Genomic DNA, 26,127 nt, shown 5'->3' with positions numbered 1-26,127 from the left:
ACATGCTAAATCTGGCAGTCAAAGGTAGCCGCTATGACCTTTGCCCCATCCTGATTGCTCCACCTTTGACTGCACAAATTTGCACACGCAGGCATTTCCCCAGTGTGGCACATAGCAGTTGGTACGCATTTTTTCTGTTTTACTGGGTGAAATAAAGTAAAAGCAACACTTACTTTGAGTGTCACTGTCTTCTCCCCAAATGACCTAAAATTATAGTATTACGTGAGCTTGGTGCAATTTGAACACACACATGCACACCACACACACACTTGGTGGGCAGCAGACAGGGCTGGTCTGTGGTAGTGTAGGGTATTTTTAGTCTGCTAATGTTTCACACAAATATATACGCACCTCCCAGTCTGAAGCACACACGCACGCACATGCACACACTTCTCTTAATTTGTCACTCAAATATTCACATGGCTATGCCTGAACAAGCTAGTGTTACTTTATTTTGCATGAAAGTGCATTCAAATGTAAATATGTCATACAAATAGTCTGCTGCTTTTGCATCCTTTCTTTTTAAAGTGGGAGTTTTGATTGTGATAATATAAATAATGGAATCATATGGTCGTCTGCCTTCGCCCGTTGACAGCTGGGATAGGCTCCAGCACCTCCCCGCGACCCTGTGTAGGATAAGCGGTTTGGAAGATGACATGAATCATATGGTCAGGATCGTTATCAGGTTTTTGCAGAGCTTGCTGACGAGCTGATCATTTGAATCGGTGTGTTGGAGGAGGTAAACATCTAACATATGCAGGATAGGAGCCCTCGAGGACCAGAGTTGGTGACCCCGGACCTAAACAAAAACACAGATCATATACATGCATGTAAAAGAACAAATGATAAGGAAGCAACCCTGGTGTAGTTACCCCTGTGAATAAACACGCAAGACTTTTTCCGTCAGTCCCCAGCGAAATGGGAGTCCGTCAGTGATGGACTGAGAAAGTCCACCGGTACACAGTAAATTTCGAGGAGTACATTTTACTGTAAAAAGACTATATTTGGTCCCGGTCTATCCATCCATCCATCCATCCATTATCTTCCGCTTATCCGAGGTCGGGTCGCGGAGACGGCAGCTTCAGCAGGGAAGCCCAGACTTCCCTCTCCCCAGCCACATCTTCCAGCTCTTCCGGAGGGATCCCAAGGCGTTCCCAGGCAAGCCGGGAGACATAGTCTCTCCAGCGTGTTCTGAGCCGTTCTCGGGGTCTCATACCGATGGGACATGCCCGGAACACTTCACCAGGGAGGCGTCCAGGAGGTATCCTAATCAGATGCCCGAGCCACCTCAACTGGCTCCTCTCAACGCGGAGGATCAGCGGCTCGACTCTGAGTCCCTCCCGGATGGCCGAACTTCTCACCTTATCTCTAAGGGAGAGCCCGTACACCCTGCGAATCAAACCCATTTCGGCCGCTTGTATCCAAGATCTTGTTCTTTTGGTCACGACCCACAGCTCATGACTATAGGTGAGGGTAGGAACGTAGATCGACCGGTAAATTGAGAGCTTCGCCTTTCGGCTGAGCTCCTTCTTCACCACGACAGACCGATACAGGGTCCGCATCACAGTAGACGCTGCACCGATCCGCCTGTCGATCTCCCGTTCCATCCTACCCTCACTCGCGAACAATACCCCAAGAAACCACTCCTCCACTTGGGGCAGAATCCCATCCCCGACCTGGAGAGGGCACGCCACCCTTTTCCGACTGAGGACCATGGTCTCAGACTTGGAGGTGCTGATTTTCATTCCGACTGCTTCACACTCGGCTGCGAACCGCTCCAGCGAGAGTGGGAGATCGCGGCTTGAAGAAGCCAACAGCACCACAATCATCTGCAAAAAGCAGAGATGCAATACTGAGGCCCCCAAACTGGACCCCCTCGACACCTCGGCTGCACCTAGAAATTCTGTCCATAAAAGTTATGAACAGAATCGGTGGCAAAGGGCAGCCTTGGCGGAGTCCAACCCTCACCGGGAATTAATCCGACTTACTGCGCGCAATGCGGACCAAACTCTGACATCGGTGGTACAGGGACCGAGCAGCCCTTATCAGGGGGCTCGGTACCCCGTACTCCCGAAGCACCCCCCACAGAACTCTCACAAACTTCCACAAACCCAATATTAATCAGAATGCCGTATTTCAACAAGTGGGACTGCATAGAAGATATCCTGGAAAAAAATATGTTTGGGTTGACTTCCTATTTAAGGTCAATGTAATATAAGACTCTGCCGACTGACTCAGGATTCCCTTGTTTTCTACATCGTTTGAGTAGTTAACAAAAGACACTATTTACTGGTAAATCTTATGGTTTTTCAAGGTTTCCGTATTATTATGATTACAGTTTAACTTAAAACTAGTATCTTAGATTCCAGCCCTGTGGTGCTTTATAACATTTTAATTAATCTCCATAGTTAATTTAACTTTAACTTTGACGGCCCTGATTTTTAGTAAAATATTATGAAATTATTTTTGAATGTGTGTTTTGTTGTGTTTTTTATTTTATTGAATATTAAGAACGGCATAATTGTGGTTGTCTAAGGAAGATCTGAAGATCTCCATAGTTAATTTAACTTTAACTTTGACAGCCCTAATTTTTAGTAAAATATTATAAAATTATTTTTGAATGTGTGTTTTGTTGTATTTTTTATTTTATTGAATATTAAGAACGGCATAATTGTGGTTGTCTAAGGAAGATCTGAACTTATTCAGTTTGTCATTTTATTTGAATATACGATATGTCGGGACAGGAGGATTATGCTGAGTGAGAGAAATATTCAGGCCCGCCATCCTGATTTTTCCAGGCCAACCCATTAGCTACATTCTGGCTCAGCCCAAGACCATCAGTCTCTCATTTAGGTAATAAGTCGCTATTGTTAGTGACAGGATTATTGTAAGACGCTCATTAGGAAAGGAAAGCTGAAATAACCTGAAGGGAATAAATTCAAACCATTGCTCCACTTTTACTCCACAGCAATGAGCTACTTTCATGTGATGTAGGATGGCTGAGGCAATCCAGTCCCTGTCAATCCAAATGAGTGCGAGAGCACTGAAGTTGTTCTTATTCTCCTCTGCTCTTTATTACTGATTTCATTTTCCATTTGGCATACAAATTGGTTTGTTTGCGTGTGTAAGATTTAAGGGTAAGTAAAACTGCCTTGTGTTAATGGCCCACTGAAAGAGGGAGTTCAGTGAAGTTTCAATGCAAAGGTCACTCCCTCCCCGACATGCTTTTGTCTCAGTAATGCGCTCACAAGTTCTGACATTTTGAAGCATATAAAATTTCATCAAATCCGTGCGAGCAGGTGTTTACAAGGTTTTAGGGCATAATGATAATTATGAGTCAGTATACTAGACTGTTCCAGGGTCAAAGTGTATCCCTCATTAAACCTTCCATTAAATGTACATGCTGTCATTTCAATGGCCATCCTTGTACTTAACTGATTTATTCTGTAAATTCTCTACATCATCAATTATTTTAAATGCGAACCAAATAAGAAAACCCAAATAAGGTCTCTTGAATAATACAGACCAAAGATTTAGAAGGTTTTATTCACTATTTTGATCGATTTAGGTTTTAATTTATGATCCATTAGGATTGGAGTCAGCGTGCTTATTTAGACTTTGAACATTTTCTCTGGCATGAAATTTAAACGGAGTTACATATTTCATTGAAACTGCTTTATGACTCAGCAATCTATCATATTGGAAACGTAATTTGCGCATAACATTAAAGTCGAACTAATCTGGTATATAAATTATCCCTAATTAATACGCATGCATATTTGTAAACAAGACTAAATTGAAAACTATTTTAAGCGAGGCAACAATATTCAGCCCTTCTAGTGATTTATTATGATTTATAATGCATAGGCATTAAAAGCTATAACCATAGTAGCATTAACACCATATACATAGAAATGCTAAATGTTTGAGACACTCAGTATGTGTCTGTGTTGCAGACTAACACGTAGACTAACACACAGACTAACATGCACGTAAAATAAATTCTACTCAAATTCTACTCATCTTAACCTACAGCCTCAGAGTATTTATCATCAAATATCACTGAGCCTTTTTGGTGTGTATGTTAAGTAAGATTAACGCTCCCATATAAATTTCCCATCCGGTGTGAGTTTGCATCATGAATTGCAGTGTCCTGATCTTCTAAATTGTGCGTCTGGTGACCTTGATCCACCTAATTGAGGCCACAAAGAGAAGTGTGGCTTTGGATTAATTGTAAAGCTGTTTCGGGTTTCACTGCGGTGTACCTCAATTAGGTCAAATACATGCGTCACAGTGACAGTGACTACTTACAAAGGCATCACTGGAAAAGAAATTCAATGACAGTTGCAATAAACAACTACCATAAAAGTATTTACCGGTATGACTTTGAGGCATCAGTTTGTACAGTTGACAACATTGATGGGCTCTTTTAGTATATGATACTGAACTGAGTGTGGAATAAAATGAGCACATTGATCAAGTTGGCAAGGTGTGAAATATTAACAGGATGAATTTGGCCGTATGTTTCGATCCAAAAGATGAAAAGAAAAGAAAAAAATGTTTAATGATGAAACGCCGCCGGGTGGCCACTGGCGCTTGATATTACAACATAAGTAGGCATTATCTTATTTTTCTTTCTGGTTGCTGTGTGTTACTAAATGGAGACCGGGTAAGCTTTAATTGTATATGTGTATGTTTTATTTATTCATCCATCTATATGATAAGTTGGGCAAGTGATTTAAGAAGTGAAGTCCATGTTTACATATCATGTTTAATAAAATGAAGTGACATGTAGGAAGTGGTAGAGCCACTGGATTATTGGTTCTCAGTCTATATAAGAAGTTGAGTGATAAAAGCGGGAGTCAACACAAACATATTTTTTTCAAGAATATGTTCTATGCAAGCCCACTAGTTGAAACAAGGCATTCTGATAAATGTTGCGTTTGTGGAATAAGAGTTAATCCACTCGTTTTTAGCCATCTCCGGGGGCGGCCATTTTGTCACTTCTGTCGACTGAAAATGACATCACAACTGCCCAGGGCTCAGGTCACGACCAATCACGGCTGACCTGCTTTCTGAAGCTGAGCCGTGATTGGCCGTTACCTGAGCCCTGAGCATTTGTGATGCAATTTTCAGTCGACAGAAGTGACAAAGTGGCCTCTCCCTGAGATGGCTAAAAAAATGCTTCTTTTTGTCCAAGCAAGACGAGAAGAACGAGGGACTGAATTATGTCAATGGGTGACCATCCAAGTCTATTTGTCTCTTGAGTGGTGGACCTAATTGAATACATGCTGACACTTGCGGGAAAACACAATATGAGCAATGAAATCACATGGAAAAAACATATTTTACTTGTCCCCACCCATCTTACTTCTCTGTTCGCACATTTTCTTCTTTTCTTTTCTTCACAAGATTTTCTTCTATGCTTTATATTTGAAAAAAGACCAACATTTGCAGTTTATATGATCATCTATTGTGCAATGACAACAACCCAAAGCTATTACATTACAAAATACACTGAAAAAAGCGCCATGCATCATTTACTCAATTTTATTTCGTCAAGTGTTTGCACAAAATAAAACTCTGAATCCAGATTTTTTTAACACAGACACTTCATCAAAAATGTATCTGGATACAGACAATTTTATTTTGTGCAACCACTTGACAAATTGAAATTGGGTAAATTCAACCATCATCTTTTTCAGTGTAGATGCCTAAATCATGTAACCTGTGTTAAATTATCTGGTCTTGCCAGCTACCGTTTGAGCACTAGCATATGGGTTGTGTTTTGTGCTTAGTTCTATCTTTCTGACTAAGTTGACGTTTTGTGACATTGCACTTAATCCTTCTATTACCAGTCAAACCCAAAATCCAATAATGCATCAATATGCGTCTGTGAGGAAACGCTGTGCATCTTCTGGGGTTTCATGCAAATCCAAACAACCAATGCTGACATTAGCCTATGAGCAACCAGCAATGGTGTCTGCGAGAGCAAAAATGTCACACTGATGGTGTTACTTTCAATCTCAGGAGAGTCATTTCTCTCCCCTCTGCCAAAACGAAATTGCCAAATTGATCAAAGTGAATGTTTGAGTCAGTAGTTGACAGTGGTGATGGATGAAAGCGGAGACTTCAAATGTGTTATTCAACTCCCATCTATAGTCAGACCAAGGGATACCTGTTTAAAATGGGATCAGACTATCAAGCAACACACACCCTTGTAAAATTTCCACATATTGTACATACCATGAGAGGTGTAAAAAACAATATTCTTTATTGTAAGGTTTATAAGTGGCTATTCTAAGACAAATAACATTTAAAGAACTATATCACCAGTTTAAGATAGCATTAAGATGCTTAGCTTTAATCAGCCTTCTATATGTTTTTATTTCACATGCAATTGATATTAAAAAAATGTGCCAATTTATGTCCAGTAATTTCATTTATGATTGTTTAATCCTCTGCTGCATCTGAAAACATCTTTCCTTCAATCTTTCATGCTTTTACTGTTTTTAACGATGGATGGATATTTTATTTAGAGGGAATTTTTTTCAGATAAAAATAAAAAATCCCCTTCATTAATAAACTTGTAATCTTAACATTGTCTTTGTCGAATCTTATTATATCAAGTTTTAAAGAGGAAGTCAACCCAAACATTTTTTTTTTCAAGAATATGTTCTATGCAAGCCCACTAGTTGAAACAAGGCATTCTGATAAATATTGCATTTGTGGAATGTGAAAAATCTCTGGGGCCGGCAATTTTGATACACTTCTGTCGACTGAAAATGACATCACAACTACCCAGGGCTTAGGTAATGACCAATCACAGCTGACCTGTTTTCTGAAGCTGAGCCATGATTGGCCGTTACCTAAGCCCTGAGCATTTGTGATGTCATTTTCAGTTGACAGAAGTGACAAAATGGCCGCCCCCTGAGATGGCTAAAACGGGTGCATTTTGCTGCTTAACTCATATTCCACAAACACAATATTAATCAGAATGCCGTGTTTCAACTAGTGCGCCTGCATAGAACATATTCTTGAAAAAAATGTGTTTGGGTTGATTTCCGCTTGAAGTTGTGGTGCTTATATGAGTATTATTGTGCTCATGTCGTTTGGATCTACTTCATCTGTTTGTAATCTGTTTGAAACTAAAATCGCTTTTAGTTTAAAATGACATGGAAAGAAGCACATTGCTTTTTGATGTAGGTGCTGTATTTGTGTCCTGGTTGATCTGTTGGTTGGTAATATGCATTTCAACTCTGAACTTAAAACCCCATTCCTTCATGTCCTCAATGAAATCTGTGATGGACCAAAATAGGTGTCACCAACATCATCAACATGGTGCCAAGTAGCTGTTTTTATTTGGCACTGTTTCTTATTGTTTACTGTTTTTTTTATGTACGTGATGGATACGAGTGCTTCTCCTTATTTTGTTGTGACACGTTTACAATAACAATACAGTAATGCCATTCTGTTTCGGATTGTTCTTTTGTCACCACCCACAGCTTGTGACCATAGGTGAAGGGTGAAAGTGTAAATCACCCAGTAAATTGAGAGCTTTGCCTTTTGGCTGAGCTGAGTTTCATAAAGTAGAACGCATACGCGTCCAGAATTGAGTCCAGCACATTCATGGTGGAAGTGAGAACAAATGTAAATAAAAAGTAGTGTTTAGAAGTATGGCAAAGTCATATATTTTGTGTCATGGTGCTGTATGAATTGAATGAATGAGACATCAACGGCAGTCTGCAAAGTGGTGTCAGTGACAATCACTCCGATTGGCTGTCAGCCAGGAAATGCAAATCAGTGCATGAGATGTATAAATTTGTAAAATGGTATACAATTTATTTCAGTTCTTTAAACCAAGCATTGCTTCCTTGCGGTCATCACCAGACAACTGCCTCACACTTTCACACGGGCTGTGATGAGTTGTGGGTCCATCTTGAAAAGTGTGTTGAGATATACTGACCACTTGAGGAGAGTTGCGCTCGACAGTTTTCAATCTCCAAGCAAGGTAACCAGAACCACTCTGGTAATCATAGAAATGTTCCTGTGGATTACAGTAAACACACAAAGTTAATATGGAACATTATTTGGAGAACGCACAGTTCTTGTGAAGTGTCACATCCTACAATGGCAGCAGACTAATGCCTTTTTTTTTCTTTTTTTTTTACAATTCCAGCACTCGTCCTGTCCAACACACACGCTCAGTTACAAGCAACCCGTTTTCAAAAGATTACAATGTGTGAAGTACTTGCCAAAACAGTGTGATAAATGAAAACATCCAAATGTCAAAAGTGTCGTTGACTTGACCACGATGCTGCGTGTGTCGACATGTGTAGACAGTATGTCGGTGACTGTCATGGCCGCCAGTCATACTTAATTCAAGTGTACATCTGGCACCCGTGTATGGGCCTGTAAGGTTGATTTTTGACCCGACATAAAACATTACTGGCATATAACCCAATATATAGTTAATTTGAACCAACAATTGGGTTAATTTATAAGACATAACCCAGAATTTTGACCCAACACCAACAATCCAAAAATTGGCTTAATGAAATAACCCAACTGTTTTTAGAGTGTGGGACAGGACCTCTTCCTCGACCCAGAGAAGGCACCTCCAAATCTGAGTACCATGCATGACCTCAGATTTGGAGGTGCTCATCCCAGCTGATTCATACTCAGCTGTGAACTGCTCCAGCGAGAGGTGAAGATTCTGGTTTAATGAAGCCAGCAGAACCACATCATCTGCAAAACGCAGAGACCTAATACTGAGGTTACCAAACTGGACCCTCTCAACGCCTCGGTTGTTTACTCGAAATTTTAATCGGTAAAGGTTATGAACGGAATCTGAGACAAAGGGCAGCTTTGAATGAGTCCAAAAATCACCGGATACAAATCTGACTTACTGTTGGCACTGCAGACCAAACTCGGACTCTGGTCGTAAAGGGACTGAACAGCCAGTGTCAAGGAGTCCGCTACCCCATACTCCTGAAGGCAGGGATAAAACATCCTAACCAAACAGAACAAAGAAAGTGTTAGACCCTGTGTAATCGCTCACATTTCAACTGACTCTTGGCAGACAGTGCCAAGGATTCTATGAAAGATTTATGGGGAAACATTGATGAAGGCATCTCCTCTTTTGCTCCACTTGTCCCATTGGACAATTTCTATGCCTCCCTTCCCCAAACCCCCACCCGCTCACATATATATCCAAAGAAAGTTGCACATTGCGACATCTGTAGGACGGATGCGCCTGATGACGCACACAGCTTTGGGCGTCTTTCTCACCCTTAACCTTCCCCAGACGTGCATGCACTTACTCTCATGAACACACATCATCCCTCAGGTTTGCACCTTTGAAAAAGATGATGCTCTCGACAGCTTTCTCGACTGGCTGGCAGAATTGATGTTACACATGCATTTATTCTTACCCTCACAAACAAGCCTCAATATTCCCTGAAGCCGAACACATATTTATGAGCGCCAAAGCATCCTTTCTTTATACGGTATTATTTTTTGGATTACCATTTGGCCATCAGTTTAACCACCAAAGCTAGTACTAGCACTTAATGATCAACACAACTATTTTTTTTATGCAAGTGCGATGGGGAGTAAGGCATTTAGTTTATTTTTGTACTGTGCCCCAAATGAGTTAATTGGGAGTTATTGTATAAGTAGTAACTAGTACTTTCTCTGCACTAAAATGTATAATTGATAAAAATATTTATTTCAATCTATTGTTTACTTACTAATAGGTTCATTGCCCTCTTAAAAGTTTGGCTTATTTTGATCAAAGTGGAACACAGCTTGTTTGGTTACAGTAGATGAAACGACAAAGAAAGCAATGTCGTAAAATCAGCAAAGTAAACAAATCTGTCTGATCAGTTGTCCTGCTGAAAAATACCAGCAGTGATATTGCTAGATTTTAGACGGCTTTAATATGACTCTATCTTGTACCCCCCCTTAAAATTAAAATTTCTTGGGGGGACAGGGAAAACACAGCAAATGTACTCTACTCTTGACAGCCAAGACCTTCTAGAAGATTTGGTCTCGGAATCGTTCCAAACGCAGAAAGTTAAATGGAAATAAAAAAAAAATATGAAAAATGAGGAGAAACACAGAAGACAAAGACAGGCCTGCACCTTGTTTTGTACCTAGAGCCTCTGTGAGGAAGAAATATTAATGCTGACCCGTGGAAAATTCCACCAAGATGAAAACAAAAGCATTTCTAAAATCCTTTTTCCCACATAACCCACAGCATTTTTTCAGTTACACTTTTGTATTTCTTTTCATTCGGTAGTGTCCCCAAGTGGCACAAAGGAAATTATTTTGTAAATATTTATTTTCATTGTTCAGTGAAATAGTGCTCTTTTTCCACTGTACTTTTAAATTCAGGCATTTTTCTTTGTAGATGGATAATTTAAGTTAATCTTTTTAATTCATTTGAAAGAGACCTTCAACTTTTTTTGTAAGGGTTCAAAATGTGCTTGTTTAATAAATCAAATTAAATTTTCTGAAACATTGATGGACTGCGTGGATTTCATAAGCAACACACTATTGTACAAGTGTAAAGATATGCATACATCTTCATTTTACATGTGAAAAAATGTTTTCGGCTCAGTGTTTTCTTTTCCATGGAAACCGGGTCGAAATGGCTCTTTAAGTGTAAAAGCTTGCAGACACCTGTACTCTACTATTTAAGTAAATTCAGCATGTTGTCATTTTGTGATTGGATGCTAAGATGATGGGTTGTAAAATGGAAGCAATATGTGACAAGTGACAAGTAGGGCTGTGCATTTAATCAAAATTCAATTCCAATTACGATTATTACACTCCACAATTACAAAATTTGGCCTGATCGTAAAAAAAAAAAGACATTCGTTTGAATAATCGTGATGTCAATTATTACCAAAATAATCATGATTAATATTTTTTTCATAATCAAGCAGCCCTAATCCTAAGCGTGTTAAGGATGTTTTGGTTAAAAAGTATGACTGGAAGTGTTCCCCGATTTATCAATTGTAATTCATTTTTAAAATATTTTCTCTACCTCATCAGGTGAACATCTGAGGACCTGTCCCCAGGGTCCAACCTGTTGTACTACTAGCATGGAGGAAAACCTGGAGGGCCTAAGTGCACGAGAGACAGAGGCGCTGATCAAGGAGGCTGGCAGGTCACTGCAGGCTGCCTTCAACACCCTCTATAGAAGCTTTGACAGTACGTAGGCTGTGTGTGTGTGTGTGTGTGTGTTTTTTTTTTTTTTTTCCAGAATAAACTCATTACTGGATGAGCTTGGTGAGTTTTTGTTTGCTACAAGCTCTAGATGTGCTCTGCATCCAACCGCAACTTCAGTCGAAATGGTGCATGTGCGAGGGGGGGATGTGTATGTCAAGTCCGTCAAGGAGACCCCTGACTGGGTGTTATAATGAGGGCAGAATCAGGCAGACACAATGAAACATGATAAGCCGATCCCCTGATCCCGAATGACACACACACACACACGCACACGCACAAACGGGAGGTATCCCCTGGGGCAGAGGCTGGTTCAGCTAATGAGCAGTTGACCCACTGAGGCGGCAACTCTGCAGATCTGAGACATAAAGGAATGAGCAAGGAAAGGGAAAGGAAGAGAAAAAAGACAGATGACTGTAGGAAGATGGCTAAATGCTGCAGGTGACAAATGTGCCATTATGACTGGGAATCGCTCTGGATCAATCCGAGGATCACAAGGAAAAAGACCACTGTTAATGCAGTGACCGTGACGATCTTTAAATCTATTATACAAACATGTTGCAGATAGGAGTCACTAATTGTGTAGTGGTGGGACATTGGCCTGACTTTGGTAGAGGAAGCGTGGGACCAGTTCCCATTCAGTGATAGCGTGAATTTGAATCTGAATGGTTGTCACATCTCTAAATGTGCCCTACGACTGACTGCCGAAAAGTCCAGGGTGTGGTTTGCCTCACCCAGATGACTCTGGGTGTGGTTCCCCGTGACCTGGAACAGGAAAGGAGATGAATAGAAGGATGGAGGATTCTCCACATGACAGTCACGCTTCAACACATAAAAAATCAGTTAAAAAGACTTTTGAAAATCAGTTAAAAAGACTTTAATATAGGAAGTCAACCCAAACAAATTTTTTTCATCAATATGTTCTACGCAGGCCCACTATAGTTGAAACAAGGCATTCTGATTACGTTAATATTGTGTTTGTGGAATATGAATTATGCAGCAAAATCCACCCGTTTTCAGCCATCACAGGGGTCGGCCATTTTGTCACTTCTGTTGATTGAAAATGACATCACAGATGCTCAGGGCTCAGATAACGACCAATCAGCTCAGCTTCGGAAAACAGGTGAGCTATGATTGGTCGTTACCTGAGCCCTGAGCAACTGTGGTGTCATTTACATTTGACAGAAGTGACAAAATGGCCGCCCCCTGAGATGGCTAAAAACGAGTGGATTAACTCTTATTCCACAAACGCGCTATTAATCAGAATGCCTTGTTTCAATTTGTTGGCCAGCATAGAACATATTCTTGAAAAAAAAATGTTTGGGTTGACTTCGCTTTACAAATGCAAAATCAGATGTTAATGAATTGAAATACATTGTTGATTGAAAAAAAATGTATTACTCCGAATCAGAATCATTTCTGCCATTAATGTATTTCTTCATCTTTGTCATCCTACCAGCCTATTTCACGGAACTTCACAGTCACTCTGAGCGCTCGCTCCAGGAAGCGCTATCTCCCCTTGGTGCCCTATACTCCCAAAATACTAGACTCTTTGGTGATTTGTACTCTGACCTCAAACAGTACTACCGCGGATCCGCTCTTAACTTGGATGAGACCCTGACTGAATTCTGGTCGCACCTTCTAGAACGCACCTTTAAAAGCTCCACCCCCAGAGATGTGAGTAGGGACTCCATCTTTATAAGTCATTTGAGGTTGACAAAGCAAACAAGTGAACAGCAGAATTACTGTGATTGTTTTTCAATAACGTAATAAAAGACACTGCCATTCATTGTGTACAAACACTTTTATCTTGAACCAGGGAATTCTTTTAACATTAAGAAATTGTAAAAATGAGTAGGTCTGGGGAATTAAATGTCATTTTACTTAAAGTAATGGATATATAGCATTTTTGAAAACACCTCTTCAGCTGGACTGTGATTGAACAAAAAAGGACGTGACCTTAAAGAAAAGTCAACCCAAACATATATGTTCTCTGCAAGCCCACTAGTTGAAAAACGGCATTCTGATAAATACTGTGTTTGTGGAATAAGACTTAATCCACTCGTTTTTATCCATCTCTGGGGACGGCCATTTTGTCACTTCTGTCGACTGAAAATGACATCACAACTACTCAGGGCTTAGGTAACGACCAGAGCTGGGCACTTGACCGTTTTTTGCCCATCCTCCACCTTTGACCTGGGTACCCTTCCGGCCGTGACCCTCCGGATATATTCATAAACAAACCGCCTTCGGCGCCCCCCCCCCCAAAAAAAAAAACAAAAAAACGTGCATGATGCCCTCGCGGGAGGGATGCTAACGGAAGAGGTTTATTTAAAGACAATTAGCTGGCTAACTTACTATTCAAACCCGATGTGGACACACTTCAAACGTGCCACTTACTCCCGTACTTACCCAGCTGCGTGTACTAACTTCCATTGCGAGTCCTGGGGTTAGTTTTGTCGTATTGTATAATTATTTGGGTCCAACAGACGACAAGTCTGCAAGCATTCAACAAGTTACTTATTTATTTTCCACACTTCCCCTCCTTCACACTTCCCGGACTTCAAAATAAAAGCATGCCAGCAAACCACTACACAGCAGTTTTGCTACGGCGTATTTCCGGAAGTAGGAAAGTGCACGATGTGCCATACTTGAGTGCTGCGCGCAGCTTGAATATACTCCCGGACACTAGTTGTTTAGAAAGCCTAAAAAGAAGCCTTTCACCGAGTAGGCTGAGATGAAATTTGGCTGCCTCGCGAGCGCGTCACAAGCATGAGGGCCGATTAGTGGGCCAGACTAAAATTCACTTCCGGCCATGCTTAGTCCTGACATTTTTTTTTTATTTGTCACCCCCCCCCCCCCCCCCCCCCCCAAACCCTCCGCCCCAAAAATGGGCATCCGACCGGTCTGGGCCAGGGACGGACTGCCCAGCTCTGGTAACGACCAATCACGGCTGACCTGTTTTCCGAAGCTGAGCCGTGTTTGGTCGTTACCTGAGCCCTGAGTAGTGTTGATGTCATTTTCAGTCGACAGATGTGACAAAATGGCCGACCCCTGAGATGGCTAAAAATGGGTGGATTAACTCTTATTCCACAAACACAATATTTATCAGAATGCCGTGTTTCAACTAGTGGGCCTGCTGAGAACACATTCTTGAAAAAAATTTGTTTGGGTTGATTTCCACTTAAACAAGTAAATTAAAATAAAACATCAGATTCAGTCTCAGTCATGTTAAGTTCAAGACAAATGCAGCACACATAGAATTGAATAAAATAATGATTAACCTGAATGACTGTATTGCTACATTCACCTAACTATTCAATGCATTCCACCAGCTACAGCTAAAAATGAAAAATAATCTGTGAATTCTGCAGCACGTTATTTGACTAAGTAGGCGGGCCCACATTACACCGGTTTTAAAATCGTTTCATAGGCTCCGAGTTTTTTAGGATCCATTTTAAGGTTCGTTTACAAGTGTCTTAATGGTCTTGGTCCTTCGTATCTTTCAGAACTGCTAGTACCTCTCGCAGTCCATGCACTCTGCTGCAGAGGTCTCCTAGTCATGATTTTAATCTCCAAAGTACTTTGAGTTGCAATTTCTGTGTGAAAATCTTTCGATAAAGTTTTCATTGATTAATAAATTGATTAATAAACCTTTATTGTATGCGCCGCTGTCCCCACCTTTGCAGGTTACACTGTCCGAGGACTACCTCGAGTGTGTTGCTAAGCAACAAGAGACCTTGCGACCATTCGGCGATTTCCCCCGGGATATGAAAGCAAAGGTTATACGGGCTTTTGTCACAGCCAGGTCATTTGTCCAAGGGCTGATCATCAGTGGGGAGGTTGTCAGAAAAGTCTCACAGGTGAGTGTGGGGGTTCACGTATCACTAGTATTGTGGGAACATCAGTTCAAACAGTTCACATTGTGTGGATAAATATAAGCAGTTACTTTTTGACTTTTAGGTTTAAATTTGTTAAGGGTGACACTATGATGATCCCAGAATAAACACTGATTTGGACTACAGTGAACACCCGTTATGATAGATGAAAATATGTGATATTGAGAGACAATGTAAAAAAAATCTAGTACTTCTACTTCTTCCACATGCTTTAAATACATTCAAGCTTATTATAAATGCATTAAAACTGAATTTTTAAATTATTCCTTAGCGCCTGTCTCTTGGCTCGCAGAGCTCTCCAAATAAGAAAGTAAAGCATGCTTTGCTTCCAGCTGTTTATTACTTCCTGGTGAATTTTACTGTTGAATTGATGCACACAAAAACAAATCTAACATTGCATATTTAAACACAAAAACGTTCAAGCAAACTAATCTATTTTTTCCAACAAATGTGCACTAGTTTAATGCTAACATATGTGAAAAGCCACATACGGGCAAATGGGAATAAACCCTTTAGCTGTCCACTGTAGTGACCACTGTGCATGAAAGGGTTAACATAGATGTTACGGTATAACACACACAGAGCAGCAAAACATACAGAGCATCAACAAAACTCACAGACATATGTTTAATTCTTGTCACGCAAGGAGTGGGATTTGGACCCAATAGCAGACGTGATACGGAAGCTCAGAAGTAAAAGTCTTTATCAATGAAAATACAAAGTAACTAATGAGAGCGGAACTGAAGGAATTCTCACTGGAAGAAAGCTTGCATCCGCACTCGAAGAAGGTTTGGCGCCGTAGTGACAACGTGTCACTCAGTCACTCGAGCTTATAAACTGTAAGACATCAGGCCTATATGACATAATAAAGGACAAAGCATCAAAGGACCATAGCAACTGCATAGCAACAGATACATCAAGGAACAACCAGTCACAGCAATTCTCCCTGCTCTGAAACGTTTATTACTGTAGCTCAGTTGGGGGGGGGTCTTATCTGACTCTTCTTTGTTGCCTAAATTGCGGTGCATCTCTTCCAGTCGACTTCAGTGCTGCCCAGCTCGCAACCCTAAATTCGCACTTGTCAATATACTGTAAAAAGCAATTAAAAAAAAACAAAAAACAACACTTGAAAATCTGATAAAATGAATCACAAAATAGTAAAATAGTCAGGGAAAGCTGTATTTTATACATTTACGCTTACCAGTACCTTCATTGATGAGCATATAAATCACATTCTTAAAAATATAATGTCCCAGTCTGTGAAGGAGTCCTGTAAATATGAAAATATCGCTAGCGTTGGGCGGAATCCTTGAGCCTCGTACCTCCAAAATCACTTTTCAGGAGACCAAAAGAACGGCATGTTTGTTCAACCATTCACATTGCATCGTCAAAGAGAGCAAGCCATTTTTTACACTCCAGATTAGTCAGTTTGTAAAAATAACACACACTTGTGTGGACTGAACAATATTCAATATTGTAGATCAATGCAAATATATGAATTTGACCAAACTGTGACATGCTGCTGAATTGAAATGAGGAGCTTCCTTTGGACTTTGGACTGTGATTTCGGCCCGACATCAGCGATATGTAATCTATTTTTATGAAACGTCAAAACTGCAATTTAGCTCTCACCCTCAATTTGGGAGTTTACTTTGGTTTGAAATTTAGACTTGACAAAATACTTGAGGAAAATATTCAAGCTGTCAATCATAAGAATCTTTACACTCTGGACTCCTACAACTGTGCTGTTTATATTTCTGAAATGATTTTCCAATTTCTACTTCTATTTCTTGACCTTCCGGGGTATAATGATCCAGTGTTACACTTTTATACAGATTTTTCTATTTTAGTCTTGTTCTGGCGGCACGGTGGCCGACTGGTTAGCACGTCCGCCTCACAGTTCAGAGGTCGTGGGTTCGATCCCGGCTCCGGCCTCCCTGTGTGGAGTTTGCATGTTCTCCCCGTGCCTGCGTGGGTTTTCTCCGGGCACTCCGGTTTCCTCCCACATTCCAAAAACATGCATGGTAAGTTGATTGGATACTCTAAATTGCCCCTAGGTGTGATTGTGAGTGCGGATGTTTGTCTCTGTGTGCCCTGCGATTGGCTGGCAACCAGTTCAGGGTGTCCCCCGCCTACTGCCCAAAGACAGCTGGGATAGGCTCCAGCACGCCCCGCGACCCTTGTGAGGAGAAAGCGGTACAGAGAATGGATGGATGGATAGTCTTGTTCTTGTGAAGGGGAGAAGAATGGCTTGTTACTGATGGAAGTTGTAAGTCAAGGCAAACAGTAAGTATAAAGTATAACTAAATATATGTTTGCTCTCCAGGTTCCTCTGAGTCCAGAATGTGTTAAGGCCTTGGTGAAACTTGTTTACTGCCCGCACTGCCGTGGCCTTGCCTCTGTCAAACCCTGTGCCAACTACTGCTCCAATGTCATGAAGGGCTGCCTGGCAAACCAAGCTGATCTGAATCCTGAGTGGCAGAATCTCATAGGTATAAATATCGCACCATCAGTACAGACACACACTATTACGATGGGATGTTGATGAATTACAATGGAATCTTCAGATACCATGATCCAAGTGGCATCTAGTTTCAGCACAGAGCCCAGTCTCGATGTGGTTGTGTCATCCATCCCCTCTCAGATCTTTGAGGCTGTCCGCTTGCTAAGGGAAAACATTGACACCTTTTCAGCCAAAGTAAGTTAGTGTTTTTAGAACATTTCTTTCTCAACGTGGTGCCTTCTGTTGTTAACTACAGTATGTCTGCAAGTACAAACATGTTTGATTTGAATTTCTTGCCTTGATGGACCAATTATGTTAAGTCTTAACCTTGACTTCATTTTTCATTCATTTCATTCAACTTTTCTGAATTCTAAATTCTTAAAATTCACAGGGTAATGAATGATTATATACAATCAAAATCCACCTTTAAAGCAGCACTGGGCAAGAATTCATCCTTAAAATGTTTTTTTCACAACTCTTTTGATGAAACATTGACTTACAAGTAGTTGAATGGGACTTTTGTCATGCCCTGGGGGGGTCTCTATCGTTTTTACTGGCACTAAGCAACTTTGAGGAGGATGGGAGCAACCCTGGCACACAAAAAAAATACAAATGTCCTGAATTGCTTTACAATAAAGATGGAAGTCGATTCAAACGTCTACACGCTATTACTGGTGTCATGGCAGGAGCCCCAAAACAAACAATAAAAGTATTGTTTGAACAATATTAGATTTATTACCTCATTGCTATTCATCTTTCACACAGCCACTGGAAATAGAAATGTAATTCAGTCCAACTTGCAGGCCAGAGAGCTCAGGATTTCACGACACTACGCACTGTGACTCTGATGATTTCAGTAAACTACGTATTTTAGCTTGGCAGACACTATGGCTAGGTTCACACGCAGATCTTAAGGCTCAATTCAGATTTTTAAAAAAATAAAATAAAATCCTAATTTTTTGAGTAAGCGTTCATATTACATTATAAATGCAACCTCGGTCTTGTCTGTTTAATGAATACATGTGTCGCCAAAGTGACCCCCATGCGCAGAAGAAGAGACGACATCACTCATGACTTTTTATTCACGGAAGTAAATGTGGTCCAGTGTGTCCGAGCATTTCTACAGTGAAGAGATTCAGTATGAGGTTGACATAAATACAGTATTTGGGGGAAGTGATGAGGCGAGTCTTTTGTATCTCATTTCATGGAGACATCACTAACGATGACGACACATCATAACCGTGCGTAAAGAATGAATCGATCTGAACCGTGGCTGAATTAGTACTATCACCATAAATGTCCACTTTATGCTTCATGTTTCAAGTGGGATTAAATTAAAGTCCAATATGAAGTCAATACTGTTACTCAAAACAACTTTGCAGATTCGATCCCTCTGCTACCAGCACTTTTCCTCCGCCCACGCGGAGCGCATTTCGCGTTGAGGATGACGTCAATGGCGGATATATGCGACATGGTGGTTCAGACCGTCGTATTGCAAAAAATCGGTTAAGTATCCGATCTAGGACCACATATGAAAGCGACCCAGTTTGGATTTGAAAAAATCTGAATTGCGCCATTCAGACTGTCATAAAAAGATACGTGGCGCATATGGGCGGAAAAATCTGATCTGGGTCACATTTGCCTAGCCTATAAGATCAAACATGTGTTTTCGGTGAGGGATTTGACTGGATTCTTTCTTGGCTAAGAAACCGCCTTTTGGTTTACTTAACATTTGGAATCTAAATCAGTTATAAGTCAGCAAATTGCTCCATAATTTTTAAAGTATGTCACATCGATTGTAATGTCATGAAATATTGAGAACGGACAACATTATGTATGAGAGTATAATGATAGATGTGCCTATGTATTGCATGTATGTAGGCATATGTATGCAAAAGTGTAAGTGCAGTTGCATATATAAGTTGGTTTATATACTGACATTTTTCCTTTTCCCCTCTTGCAAAATTCTACATCAATGACTTATTATTCTATTCATATGAAAGGAAAACATGAAAGTCAAAATACACAAAGAACAAGGAGTAGGACTACATAAGTTCTGGACTCCTTTTGAACATGTGACAGTGCTTAATGATAAACATTCGTTTTTTTCTTTTGTTTTATTGTTTTTCTGTTAAATCTTACATACTCTTACTCCTACTGTTTTTGTCCTATGTTATCTGTTTATATATGCAATAAATAAAAAACAAACAAAACAAAAAATGAACATTATAAATATGTCTATAGTGACATCTAGTGGCAGATTTTATACCTCTATCTTTCATAATCACTTTGATACATTAAACTCAGCGTTGTGTTGTTGCGCAAGTCAAGCAGTATGAAGGGCACAAATACACATACCATAATAATGACACATACTATAATAATGACACTTTTTTTATATTTAAATGCTAATCTATCTATCTATCTATCTATCTATCTATCTATCTATCTATCTATCTATCTATCTATCTATCTATCTATCTATCCATCCATCCATCCATCCATCCATCCATCCATCCATCCATCCATCCATCTATCTATCTATCTATATATATATATCTATCCATCTATCCCTCTATGTATCTGTCTGTCTGTAAACTATAGCTCTCTAGCTATTTCTTGCTCTACACACACTATTTAACACAACACTACTTAGTAATTGTATATTTGACCCAAGATAGACGACCAGACTTATCCCGCAACTCTGCTGTTGTTGACATAAATCAGGATATCAGTGTATGGTTTTTTTGGGGGTTTTTTTGCATTGAAATGTTAAAACGTGCTTAAAAATAAGCCTGTACAATATCCATTTTTCCCATCCCAGGTGTACCAAACATGTGGCACTCCAGTCGAGCCAGGCACGGGAAGTCCAACACTTCTCGAGCCAAAGAAAAAAAAGAGTGGCTCCCTGACTGCTTCAGAATACAAACTCTCTCCTACTGCGGGCCTCAGACTTGAAATGCAGGTGTGTTCAGTATGTGACTCTTTAGATGAAATAATTAGAAATGAACGAATCGGACAGCGTGAGGCTGAGAAACACATTATATGAGTTGTTAGAGCTCACTTTCAGCTCATTGCCAGAAAGTCGTCTTTCTGTATGGAGTTTACGTATTCTTCATTTCCTGGTTTCTTTCCCACAGTTCAGAAACATGTGTAAGTATGTTCGAGTACACAGGTCAACAGCACATTTAAACATTTTTAAAGGGATTGCTTTATGTGTCCCTAGATGTATATTTCACGCTGATTTAAAAAAAAAAAACGTCTTTACTTTCTTTCTAGCACACCAGGTTTTTGAGATATTTTCACATTTTTGGTTTTAAGTTTGACTAATAAAAGCTTGTGCAATACAGATTTTACCATGCTAATAATATCATTTATAGCTATGATGTTTCAGATAAATTCTCCCTGTTGCTGACCCTAACCATTAATTCATAAATATTGCTAAATATATTATTATATTACATATTCTTCTTCTTATTATTATTTTTTTACTTATTATTATTATTATTACTACAAAAACCTGATGTGCTAGAGGAAAACTGAGGGCAGATATGAAATCAGCATCAAAAAATATCCAGGAAAGATTACTTCCGTCTCCGATTGTAGCAATAAATGTAGTAAAATTGTCCAGTGTTACTAAACTAAGACTATTATTTTCCAGTTGATCTGACAATCAACATGAATAATAGTGAACAGAACTGACTGTAGATCAGATTGGACAGGGTTCCCCTACAATGTTTAAAATGGATGGAAACAGATACTGCAGAATGATACACAACTGTTTTCATTTGGATTTCATCATTGTGTCATCCCCAGGTGTCAGATCTCTCCAGTAAATTAAGGGAAATGAGGCAGTATTGGCTCCAGCTCCCCATAGCACTTTGCAGCAAATTGGCAGCAGGTGGCGCCAACAACGATAAATGCTGGAATGGCATTACCAAAGCCAGGTGGGAAAAAAATTGTCAAGCATCATTGAATGCTGTTTATTCGACAGTCTCAGCCCCTTCTTATAATTACATGATCACTTCGAGAGTAAAATCACTTCATCTATTTCATTTGTACCAATGAAGCGTTACATTTCTGTCATGTAACATAGCCTCAAAACTCCAAAACAAATAGTGTTGAAGATTTTTTTAATAACATTCATGTAATGTATTTATCCCGAAAACTGATCTAAGAAAATGTGCACTATTCTAAACACAGCACATTTGCTCAATTTTGCACATGGTCTCACTCACTAACTCACTCACTCACTCACTCACTCACTCACTCACTCACTCACTCACTCACTCACTCACTCACTCACTATCACAATCCAAAACAGCACCACTTGCTTCTCTAAAATCAGTTGTATTCCCATTGTTGGTGCTTCCTGAAGATACCTTCCTGAGGTGATGGGTGATGGCTTGGCCAATCAGATCAACAATCCCGAAGTGGAGCTTGACATCACCAAGCCGGACATGACGATCCGTCAACAAATCATGCAACTAAAAATTATGAGCAATAGGCTAAAAAATGCCATGGATGGGAATGATGTGGATTTCCAGGATGCAAGTAAGTCGATTTTTGGAAGGAAACATATTTTGATTTGTTTGTGTGTATGTGTGCGGGGGTGTGCGTGTGTGTGTGGGGTGTGTTTTTAACTATCACTGCAGCAGTGGAGAGAGTATGACATGAAGTTTAAAGCTGCTTTGCTTGTTTATACAGACCTTATCGACTCTGGCAAATTGACATTAAGAGTATGCTAATTTCTATACTGATCTGGCATTCCAATCTACCTTGAGAAGTGTGAAAAAAACACTAGCGTTTGGAATACATTACAGAAATTTATACAGCACTGTGAAAAACAAGCTGCAGCAATAGCTCATTTCCAGACTTTGTTTATTGTAAAACTGCTTTGTCATGATCCGAACCATTACTTCAATGGACAAAATCATTTTCATTTTTCTAAGAAACATTTACAGAAAAAAAGTGCTCAAACTTATGTAAGATTATTGTAAAATAAACATGTTCTACAATGTTGAAATAATAAAATGAGAAAAGTTTTCTTGCACGTTTAATACATTTATTGCTGAGTAACGCCACTTCAGCATCGCTCCTTGGCACCGATATGCCACAAGATATTGCCTATGCAATGCAATGATTGATTTGGCCATCGCACAAAGACATCAAATAGTTTGAGTTTTTCGAAGAGAATAGGTTCCCCAAAAAATCTGCAAATTAGTCAATTCACGACTGCCGAACCTCAAATATGCTTGAACCAAAAACTTTTCCCGCTGCAACAGAGCACATTTATGATGATGACTGAAAGCAATACAACTGTCTTTCTCCCGCAGGTGATGACATCAGCGGCTCGGGAAGTGGTATGTGCCTCAGGGGTCAGTGTAGTCGGAGCAGACCAGGACTGTACAGCTACCCTCAAGACACCAACCAAGTCATCGGTGCAGCCGCGTGTCAAAGCCGCCTGGCCAGCCTCCTATCGCTGCTCCCGCTGGCTCTCCTGCTGCTTTTTTGTCGATGATGCTCTGCCTTCTGCCAGACCCCGAGGTCCAGTGAAGGACTACATCATCCTAAATGAGCTGGAGTTCACAGGAGGGAATATTGGATTTGATTAACTTTGCCAAAAATGATTGAAAGTTATGGGAAAAATTCTGCGAAGAGGAACAAAAACTGGCAGTCCGGGGTTGGTTTTGCTGTGTTCTACTATAGTTTGATTGCATTTGTTGAGCTGGTTTCAATGAATTCCAAGGAAGAGGATGATGAAGAAAATGAGACGAGATGTTAGAAAAGACGAGTGATGATAAAAAATCAACAGAATGTTGATATTGATTTATTGATGTCCCACAAGGTCCATTGTGCTCCCCTCACCAGGGACTGTGCTCAGTGACAAATGCTGTGGTGCATTGAAAACTTTGTTATTTTATATTATTTTTAGTGTGTGTTCTTTTTTTTGGGGGGGGGGGGGGGGTGTACCTAAACAACATTGTGTAAGATATTAATGTACATAATGCATAGTTGGTGTGCATCATGTCCCCATCTGATGGAAACAAGACTGGCACCATAGTGAGCCATGGATGTACGTTTATAGGTTAATACTCGAATGGGAAAGAATCCCTTATAACCTGTGATGTAATTGTCAAGATTTTGTGGTGTATGTTGGCTTAACAAATATTTGCTAGGGATTTGTTTGGCCTACTTAACAATGATCACCCTCCTTAAATGTTGTGATAGCAAATGTTACTGTTCTAATGTCCTATGAAATAAGCAGGTGTCACCAAAACACTTACAAAGCACAGACTAGCAATTATCTGAAATCCATGATTTTATTTTGCTGTTACAAAAAAAAACCCATCACATTATTCTGCCACATTTAGTCGTCACACTGAGTGCATGTCACAACACAATTTAAGAGGGCATTTTTGATGGAACGCACGCCTGCCTTAATCTGCCGATTCATATGACATTAAAGCAACACATCAGGAGTAGCAGAGGAGAAGGGCACACCAAAGCATTTCTTCCCTTTAAAACAAAACAAAAAACTCTCAACTAATGATACTCCTTTTTTTCCATAGTTTTAACTGCATGTTTGAGCAGAACTACAGCACCGGGAGGTGGGTGGGGGCTCATATTGGTTTTATGATCAATGGTCAAGAATTCAGACTGGGTAAACTAAAATTAGCTCATTATAAGAATTGTTGGAAGATATTTACCCATGATGCACAGCAATGTAAAATGCAAAATACACTCAGAAGGACCAAATAAAACAAGCAAACAAGTAGAAGTAAAGTAAAGTAAAACTTTCTGAACATGTCTGATGGAATTTAAATTGCATTAACATTGAAAAGCTGCATTTTTTCCCCTCACACAATTTGGCCTTTTTACCTTTTATTATTCATTTGAAAATGAATGTTTTGTATTGTGTACCGTTTTTGTAAAATACAAACACAAGAAACAACTGTACTACTTTTGTTTTTCTCTTCAGAATCATGACTCAAGATTTTTGTGGCATTGTCTACTTGGCCTGCCTTTACAGTAGCTACGGAAAGTATTCAGACCCCTTGAAATGTTTCACTTTATGTGTCACTGCAGCCATTTTCCAAAATCAAAAAAGTTCATTTTATTTCTCATCAATGTAAACTCAGCACCCCATCTTGACATAAAAAAACCTGAAATATAGAAAATAATACAGAGAAATAATAATGAGAAATAAAATGATTTTTTTTCTTCATTTTGGCAAATGGCTGCAATGACACAAAAAGTGAAACGTTTTAATGAATTTGAATACTTTCCGTATCCTCTGTATTTCAGACTTCATGTTTGCTTAAACATAGAGTAGGCTATTGTGATTCCCTTTGAGCTGCGTCATATAGGGCTGTGTATTTCACTTTTAAAAAAAATGTAATTTATTATATTATTATTGTTATCATTATTTTTTTAAATGAATGCACATATCAAATCACATACAATATTCCAATCATTAAAATCATGTTAATGCACTAAATTTTGTCAGGACAATTTGAATGGAAACTTGTGTCTTCTTAACTGATGAGTCAAACACAAGTCGCGCACAAATATAACTAGATAAGTGAATAACGAGTCGGTCTGGAATATTTTAGTTTGCAGCGTTCATGTTTCATTTATTCTGCAATAGTGACTGAGGAGACTTAGGCCTATACTAAAAGTGTGTTCATGCATCTTGCCCTGCCATGTTAAGGTTCAAATAGGGGGTGAACGACGTGGCAGCACAGTATCGTGGGGACAATTGTTGACCTTTTTGACCCTGATCAAAGTGCAATTAACATTTGGTGTTCCTCAGCCTCTGTTACTCTGTATGACAATTCAGCTTTTGTCACAAACCCATCCTTGTTTGTTTTAAGTTTTAATAGGTTTAAAGAAATGAAAAAACACTCATAATAAAAATGAAACACTTTTTTTGCTCCATGTCCAACAGATGGCGAAATATACATACCGTATATTTTAATGTGGTTGTACCAGGAATGCTGAAGGAGGTCATGTACTGGTTGGCAGTGCTTTGCTTTTAGATGGACAGGATTTTGGGTTAAAACCAGTCAAGCTACAACAAGGCATGTTGACAGTGACTTCAAGAATACACACTTCTCAACATTAGGGCCTTAAATAGTATCAAAGAGGATTTATTTTATGTTTTGCCATTATTGTGGAATTGCGAGCCACTGGTTGGACAATAAAATGTATGACCTAGGAGATGAATTGTAGAGTGCTTATTTCACATATATATATATATATATATATATATATATATATATATATATATATATATATATATATATATATATATATATATATATATACTGTATATAGTATATAAGAATATTTTACCCAGGCAATACTACAGGAACCCACCCACTCAAAGGGCCGCACTCTTGACCTCATCTTATACTGTGGCCTGAACCCCTTTAATATTGCATTTAGGATATCTGTGTGTTAGAACCGCAAAGTACTTTTATTTAA

General features: G+C 39.5%; 1 protein-coding gene and 1 long non-coding RNA gene across 4 annotated transcripts in view; one reads left to right on the top strand and one right to left on the bottom strand.

The window, feature by feature from the left end:
• Positions 1–25,860, top strand: part of LOC147138147 (glypican-1-like) — a 40,757-nt gene extending 14,897 nt beyond the window's left edge. Inside the window, exons 2-10 of the mRNA XM_086048175.1 lie at positions 11,062–11,220; positions 12,695–12,912; positions 14,925–15,098; positions 17,461–17,626; positions 17,702–17,832; positions 20,462–20,602; positions 21,454–21,584; positions 22,016–22,191; positions 22,974–25,860. Of these exons, the coding sequence (XP_085904301.1) occupies positions 11,062–11,220; positions 12,695–12,912; positions 14,925–15,098; positions 17,461–17,626; positions 17,702–17,832; positions 20,462–20,602; positions 21,454–21,584; positions 22,016–22,191; positions 22,974–23,158 (1,481 nt within the window). The 3' untranslated portion in view covers positions 23,159–25,860. The remainder of the gene's footprint in view (positions 1–11,061; positions 11,221–12,694; positions 12,913–14,924; positions 15,099–17,460; positions 17,627–17,701; positions 17,833–20,461; positions 20,603–21,453; positions 21,585–22,015; positions 22,192–22,973) is intronic.
• On the bottom strand, positions 465–18,476 carry LOC147138148 (uncharacterized). Of its 3 annotated transcripts, none has more exons than XR_015089088.1 (7): positions 18,377–18,476; positions 18,138–18,227; positions 17,706–17,799; positions 15,752–16,223; positions 8,910–9,013; positions 7,967–8,047; positions 465–799 (listed from the first exon to the last, which is right to left on the bottom strand). It is a non-coding gene; the product is annotated as an uncharacterized LOC147138148 (long non-coding RNA). The 3 variants fall into 3 exon arrangements; XR_015089090.1 differs by having other exon boundaries at positions 15,891–16,223; XR_015089089.1 differs by lacking the exon at positions 18,138–18,227.
• Positions 25,861–26,127: the final 267 nt, after the last annotated feature.

This window comes from Filicampus tigris, chromosome 12 (assembly GCF_054856515.1).
Source record: "Filicampus tigris isolate MCC_2025a chromosome 12, RoL_Ftig_1.0, whole genome shotgun sequence".
Taxonomy (NCBI): Eukaryota; Metazoa; Chordata; class Actinopteri; order Syngnathiformes; family Syngnathidae; genus Filicampus; species Filicampus tigris.
This window is presented reverse-complemented; position numbering and strand designations above follow the sequence as displayed.